Here is a 7593-nt window from a genome sequence, read left to right on the forward strand (position 1 = left end):
ACCCTCCCCTCTCTCTGATGGATATAGCTTAACTATGGTTCAGAGGGCACTGTTAGGTAATCTAATATTAGTTATTATTAAGAAGCTTTGTTTTGTTTCTCCCTATTGTTCTTTAGGGTCTCCCTAATGTCTCTAAAGTCATATATTGATATATATGAAACTAAAATCCTTATATATAGAGATCATCACTGTGTAATTTTTTTAACTATTGCTAACACTCCTCAGCTGACATGTCCCCTTTTGTTTGCAGGTCGGGTTCTTTCACAGTCTACTCCTGGAACTCCATCGAAGACTATAGCAGTATCAGAAAGTGGTGTTATTGGACCAACTTTAAATTCTACAGCACAGACGCCAAATAAGATAGCCATCTCACCTTTGAAGTCGCCAAATAAGGTAAAAAAAGAAAATTAGCCCCAAATGCCAAATATTGTGGTTGATACTTTTATTGTCTTACAAGTAACTTCAAATACTTTAGTTGTCATATATCCCTGAGCAGATGATAGGTGCTCAGTGAACACGGGATTCATTTACTAACCAGGTTTTATTTTTTCATTTTTTGTTTGTTAGTTTGTTTAGGACTGAGTCTACTGTGTAGCCTTGGGTGGCCTAGGACCTAAAATCCTCCTGCTTCTGCCTCCCCAGTGTACTTTTAGGCAGGACGATCAAGGCCTCCCTCACCTTGTTTATTAGTATGTCTGGTACTGGGGACCTGCTCTACCATTGACCTTTACCATCAACCACAAGCAAGGAGTTTTGGCTAGTGAAGATTTTACTTTAAACACTTGGCAACAGAGTAATCACTGGTGATTTAGTGGCCTGTATGAATGCAATGCAAGGTTTTAGTGAAGGATATATATGATGTGCTTAGTTCCTCTTCAGCTAGTATTTAGCAAAATTACTCTTTGGGTAATAATAAACAAATGCAGTGAGTTTGTAGTGTAAATGCTAAAGTAACTATTTATGGAGATGCGAGCTCCTGTTGGGTAACATTGAGGACTAGAAAAGGATGTCAGGTTTGCTAAGAACTCCATCAGTGTATCTGAGCTTAATTACATTTTATTCAAAGCGTTTGAAAACTTTCCACGATTTGTTTTCATTCTAAGGTGGCAAGTATTTAACTTACTTCCCTGAGACTTACAGTTATTATGCCAATGTAGAAAACATACAAAGCAGGTATATTTTAAAAGTTACCTCATTTTCTTTTTTCTGTTTGATACCACCCTATGAGTCTGGAAATAAACTATCTTTTGTCATCAACTTCCTCCTTGATTTGTAGCTATTCATAAATAAAATAACATTGAATGTTTGCTCTCTATAATATATAAATATGATATCATACAGCTTATTAAAGTCGGCATTCAGATGCAAAATAGTATGTTTTCATATAGATGGTGTTTTCTATAACAGAATGGACTCGGCTTTCTGTCGCATGCACTTCAGGCACTGGGGCTGAAACATAGAAAGATAAGGTTTTCATCTCAAGAAGTTCAATCAGCATTAGACGGAAGGAAGCCTTAGAAGCTCTGTGCAGGATTTTAGTTATTACAGGTAGACTGGTGTGTGTGTGTGGGGGATTTGGTTTTGTGTTAGTGACTGTTGTGTGATTACTTCCTGATATCTGTCTCAGATATCTGTCTCAGTTTACTGCTTTTGGCTTTTAGCATGACTGTGCATTTTAACTGTTGATTGTGTCTTGACACTTGAGTTTGTTGTTTACCATTAGGTTTTCTGTGTGTAATAGCTGTCATCTCCCTACAGTAACAATCTGACTTCCTCTTTTCCAGTACAAATAGTGTGTCTTTCTCTTTCCTGATTGATCAATGTAAGACTTGTAGCACTGTTATTGAGTAAAAGTAGTGAAAATGAGCATTTTTTTTCTTGAGTTTTGTAGAAAGTTCTTCCTCATGAGTAGAATGCTAGCTGTTGGATTTTTGGATGTGGTCTCATAGGATTATGTTCTTTGTGTAATGTGGTCTCACATGATTAAATATGTTCCTTCTGTGTATAATGTGGTCTCATAGGATTATGTTCCATCCCTGTGTAATTTCTTGAGAGCTTTATCACCAAGGGTTATATGTTTCTTTTCTTTTTTTTTTTTTTTTTTTTTTGTTTGTTTTTTTTTGTTTTTTCGAGACAGGGTTTCTCTGTATAGTCCTGGCTGTCCTGGAACTCACTCTGTAGACCAGGCTGGCCTCGAACTCAGAAATCCGCCTCTGCCTCCCAAGTGCTGGGATTAAAGGCATGTGCCACCACCGCCCGGTGGGTTATACGTTTCATAAAACTTTTTTTGTATCTGTTGAGATGAACACATGGTTGGCTGCACTCCACTTACTGATGTATGTGGTGCTCTTTGTGCCTTACTTTTGCAGTCTGGCTTGTCTTGGAGCACTGTGCAGCCAAGGTTAGCCTCCAGCTCACAACAGTCCTCTTTTCTCAGTCCTGTGCTCTAACAGTGCTTCTAAGGTGCTTGCTGTTGTTTGTAGTTGTTTCATGGTTATGGGGACCTACATCAGGCTTCACACTTGCTAGGCAGACACTGTAGTAATGACCATGCTCAACTGACTTGTATTTTGTTGAGAATTTTTGCATGTTTGTTTGTCAAATATGCTTGTCTATAGTTTTTTCTTTTTTTTTTTTTTGGTTTTGGTTTTTTCTTTTCTTTGTTTATTTTGTTTGTCTTTGTCTTTTGATTGTATTCTTATTTGCTTTTGGTGTCAGAATAATATTGACCACATAGAATAAGTTTTGAATAATTCTTTTATTTTTTTTTTGTACTAATTTAGCCAAAATTGGTGTGTGCTGCAAATGTTTTAGTTGAATGTTTTGCTTGGAAACTATCTGGTCTTTGAGGGAAGGACCAGAGAAAGGATTCAATGCTGATAGGGAAGCTGACTCAGCCTCAGGCTTGGTATTGGTCTTTCCACTCATAGTAAGATACTTGTGTTTAGGATTCTGTGTTTCTTACCAGGTGTCTTTGTTGGGTTGTATGTTCATGATAATTCCTGATGATCTCTCGTGTCCCTGTGATGGCAGACACAGTCGCTCCCCTTTTCCTGGGCTGGCCTCCTCCTTACTGTAGTAGCCAGGTTAACCTGGAGTTGCAGTCTTCCTGTCTTGTCCTCCCAGATGTCCGCACGTGCGTTCCCACATCACATGTGCCTATGAGTCAAGAATTGCTTCTTTCCTCCTACCATATGAGTCCTGGGACTTGAACTCAGTCTGCCAGGCTTTGGGTATGCACCCTTACTCAACGAGCCATCTTGCCCACCTGTCTTCTTGACTTCTTTCAAGTCTCACTCTGTAGACTTGTAGAACTCCTTCCAAGATGTTGGAGTTACAGGCGTGAGGCATGAGTGCCCAGAAATGTTTTGTTTGTTTGTTTGTTTTACTTTTTCTTTTGAGACAGGGTCTCTCTATTATGTAACTCTAGTTATCATACAACTTGCTATGTAGACCAGGCTGGTGTTGATTTTCCTGCCTCTGTCTCCTGAGTGCTGGGATAGAAGGCGTGTGCCACCATACCCAGGTGTGTGCAGTGCTGTCTCTGATTTATTGAGTCTTATCCTCTGTTCATCTACCTAAGCATTTCTCATTTAAAACAAAGCCCAGCTCTTTTTATTTAAACTGACTTTTGTAGCTTTTAGTGTCTCATGCCTTTATTTTTGTTGTGCTCTTTCTCCTAACCTAGGGTCTGATTTGTTCGGAGTTTCTGGTTCCTTAAAATGTAAAAAAAAAAAAAAAAGTTGTGCCTTTGAGCTCTTTTGAGGTTTTTGATGTGATATATCTCCATTTTCAGTTTTTCAAGGAATTTAAAGTATTCCTTTTGGTTTCTATAATCTGTTATTTCAGAACAACTAGGCCGATGTGGTGGTGCACACCTGTATGTAATCCCTATATTTAAGAGGCTGAGGCAGGAGGATAAAGTTCAAAGCCAGCCTGGACTAAGTAAGTAGTAAGACCGTCTCAAAAAGTAAAATAAAAGAAAGAATATGTTTTAAGTTTTTCATGTATTTGTATAGTTTCCAAAGTTTTATTATCTTACAGATTTTTAGTTTTGCTGAATCAAAGTTGGAAAAGACTCTAGGTATGATCTCAGGTTTTACATTTTGTTGACCTGTGTTTTCAGGACTACATGATATGTCTTAGAAAATGTTGTACATGGTAATGAGAAAACATGTAATTTACAAGTCTGGGGGAGGTGTTCTGTTGGTGTCTGTTAGGTCCGTTTAGTCTAGGGTGCAGCTTAACTGATGCTTCTCTCAGATTTCTGTCTGATGATGTGTGTATTCCTGGCAGTCGAGAGTTGTGGTCCCTTTCTGTTACTGCACTGGAGTCTGTCTCTTCCTGCTTTGACACTGTATTACTATATATTTATTATTAATATATAAATATTTCCTTTTGCTGAGTTAACACCTCATCCTTTGACTCCTTGATCCTAAGACAGTGGTCTTCCCTGTTTCTTTTCTCTTTACTGTTTTGAATTGAAATCTATTTTACTTAATATAAAGATGGCTACTCCTGTTCCTTTTGGGTTGTTTGCTTAGACTATCTTCTTCTGCCCCTTTGTGTTCTTCTGTGTTAGAAGTGAAATGAGTTTCTTCTGAGCAACATGAAACTGGGCCTTGTTTTTTTATCCAGTTAGTTGTTTCAATAGGACGGTTCCACATTTACGGTTGGTACACTTAAGTACAGTTGGTACAGACAAGGAGAGGGAAAGATTTTAAGAGCCAAGCATGTCGGAGGCAGAGGGATGGAGGACACCAGGAAAACCCGGCTCCCTAATTGAACATGATCAAAGCCCATATGAACTCACAGAGTCTGAGGCAGTGTGCACAGGGCCTGCATGCGTCGGCACCAGGACCTCTGAGTATTTATTATGGCTTCCAGCTTAGTATCCCGTCCCGCTCTGCCCCCTCCTGACAAAGTTTCACTGTGAAGTCCTTGGCTGTCCTAGAACTCTGTAGACCAGGCTGGCCTCGAATTCAAACTCACAGGGAATCCACCAGCTTGTCTCCCAAGTGCTGGGATTCAAGGCATGCGCCACCATTGCCCGGGCGTTTAGTGTTTTTATGAGACTCCAGAGTGTGAGAAGGAATGGGTCTCTGGTTCTTGTGTCTTTTCTTGTTTTGTCCAATACCTCCAGTATGATAGTTTTTGTTTTATCTTAATTATATTTTACTATGTTGTATTTTATTTTTATCCCTTAGAAATCTGTTTTGTTTTGTTTTTCCAAATGGGAGACAGAAAGGGAGCAGATGTAGATGGAGGGAGATGCATAGGAACCGGGATGGGAGGGAAACTGTAATCAGGATATAGTACATGAGAAAAAAAATGTATTTTCAATAGAAGGGGAAAAAATACAAATTAAAAGAAGAAATCGGGCTAAGCAGCCATGAGGGAGCAAGCCGCTAAGTAAGAAGTTCCTCCACTGTCCCTGCCTCGGCTCCTGCTTCCAGGTCCTCTGCGTGAATTCCTGCCATTACTTCCTGTGTTGATGGACTGTGGTATAGAAGAGCAAACTGAGATGAATCCTGTCCTCCCCAAGTTGCTTCTGATTATAGTGTTTTATCACAGCAGTAGAAACCCTAACGAAGACAGATCCCCTGGGCTTGTGAGTTCAGGGAATGAGCCAGTACTCTTAACCACCAAGCTGTATTTCAGTACAAGGAAAGAAGGTGTGGTGGAAAGTCAAAAGGGAGAGAAAGGTACGGGGTCCTGCCTGGTGTTTCTTCACCTGCCACTTACAAGCATACACTGAATGCCTGTCATATGCGGGGCAGTACTCTCATGACTTAGAAGTACATGTTGAATGCCTATCATATGTGGGGGCAGTACTCTTTTTGGGGAAACATGGATACATTGAACCGAAAGCTCTATGGAGGGTAGGTGTGCTGGTTTGAATGTGCTTGGCCCAGGGAGTAGCACTATTTGGAAGTGTGGCCCTGTTGGAATAGGTGTGTCACTATGGGTGTGGGCTTAAGACCCTTACCCTAGCTGCCTGGAAACCGTATCTGTTAACAGCCTTCAGATGAAGATGTAGAACTCTCAGCTCTTCCTGTACTATGCCTGCCTGAATGCTGTCATGTTCCTGCTTTGATGATAATGGACTGAACCTCTGAACCTGTAAGCCAGCCCCAATTAAATGTTGTCCTTTATAAGAGTTGCATTGGTCATGGTGTCTGTTCACAGCAGTGAAACCCTAACTAAGACAGTAGGGAAAACATTATTTTAAAAATACTTACATGCCACTTGGGAGGCAGAGGCAGGCGGATTTCTGAGTTCGAGGCCAGCCTGGTCTACAGAGTGAGTTCCAGGACAGCCAGGGCTACACAGAGAAACCCTGTCTCAAAAAAACAAAACAAAACAAAAAATACTTACATGCATGTAAAATTAGAAATCAGGAAAGGATACAGGAGGCAGTGAGATGGCTCAGCAGGTAAAGGTACTCGCAGCCGAGCCTGAGGCCCTGCGCTTCATTCCTGGGACCCACATAGCAGAGCGAGAGCACCAAGAAAAATGGTGTCAGCCCCAGCTATGAACTCTGGAGAAGGTGGGCCTGAGTGGAGTGTCGGTGTAGGTGTGCTCTGGAGTGACGTCAGCCACAGAGAGAAGGACTGCGATGACAAGCCTCCGACAACCTCTGTGACTGGGGTGAGGAGTGGCTTAGAAGGAATGGAGTTACGTCCTGTCTGATGTGCTTGCTGAACTCCTGAAGCTGATTCTGATGAGCATCTCACGGGAATGCTTCACAGACATGCAGCAGAAAGTAGTACGAGCAGTGACAGACAGCAAAGCTGAAAGTTAACCCATACTTGACGAGTGGCCCTTAAGTCAGCTGCTTATGCTCTGAAGCCCCGCATGACTGCATGATGGTATCAAGGTCATTGGAAGGAAAGGCTGTCATTTTCCTGAGAGACTGGGAGCAGTCCAGTAAGAACAGGCTACAGTTCTGGGTTCCGTTGAGTCTGTTCTCTAGATTTGCATATTGTTGGTGTTAATTTTTTTATTATAATGTATTTAATGTGTGTATATTTGTGTTTGTGTTAAGAATGTGCGTGGAAATGAGAGGACCATTTGCCAGGAGCCTTACATATGTTTAGCAAGCCTTTGCACATTAAACAGTATCCCTAGACCTGATACAAAGATTTTTGTTTTGTTTTGTTTTTTTTTTTAAATGTACTTTTTTTTTTTTTGTTTTTTCGAGACAGGGTTTCTCTGTGAAGCCCTGGCTGTTCTGGAACTCACTCTGTAGACCAGGCTGGCTTCGAACTCAGAAATCCGCCTGCCTCTGCCTCCAGAGTGCTGGGATTAAAGGGTGCGCCACCACTGCCTGGCCAAAGATTTTCAAACAAAAGTTTTATAACTGAGATTAAGAACTCAGCAGTTTAGGTTCTGGTTAAGAACAAGGCCTCTCTCTTTTCCCTTCCTCCCTTCCTCTTTGCTTGCTTGCTTGCTTGCTTCCTTCCTTCCTCCTTTCTGTTCCCTTCCCCTTCTTTCCTTCTTTCTTCCTTCCTTCTTCCCTTCCCTTCCCTTTTCCCTTCCCTTTCCCTTCCTTCCCTTCTCCCTTCCTTCCCTTCTCCCTTCCTTCCCTTC

At 41.2% G+C, this 7593-nt stretch overlaps 1 protein-coding gene across 3 annotated transcripts in view; it reads left to right on the forward strand.

Moving 5' to 3' along the window:
• The window catches only part of Lin54 (lin-54 DREAM MuvB core complex component), a 41674-nt gene that overhangs the window by 9608 nt on the left and 24473 nt on the right, over positions 1 to 7593 (forward strand). For all 3 annotated transcript variants that reach the window (XM_028773663.1, XM_028773661.1, XM_028773662.1), the window contains exon 3: positions 251 to 393. In XM_028773663.1, coding sequence (XP_028629496.1) covers positions 251 to 393 — 143 coding nt within the window. The remainder of the gene's footprint in view (positions 1 to 250; positions 394 to 7593) is intronic.

This window comes from Grammomys surdaster, unplaced genomic scaffold (assembly GCF_004785775.1).
Source record: "Grammomys surdaster isolate TR1022 unplaced genomic scaffold, NIH_TR_1.0 233, whole genome shotgun sequence".
Taxonomy (NCBI): Eukaryota; Metazoa; Chordata; class Mammalia; order Rodentia; family Muridae; genus Grammomys; species Grammomys surdaster.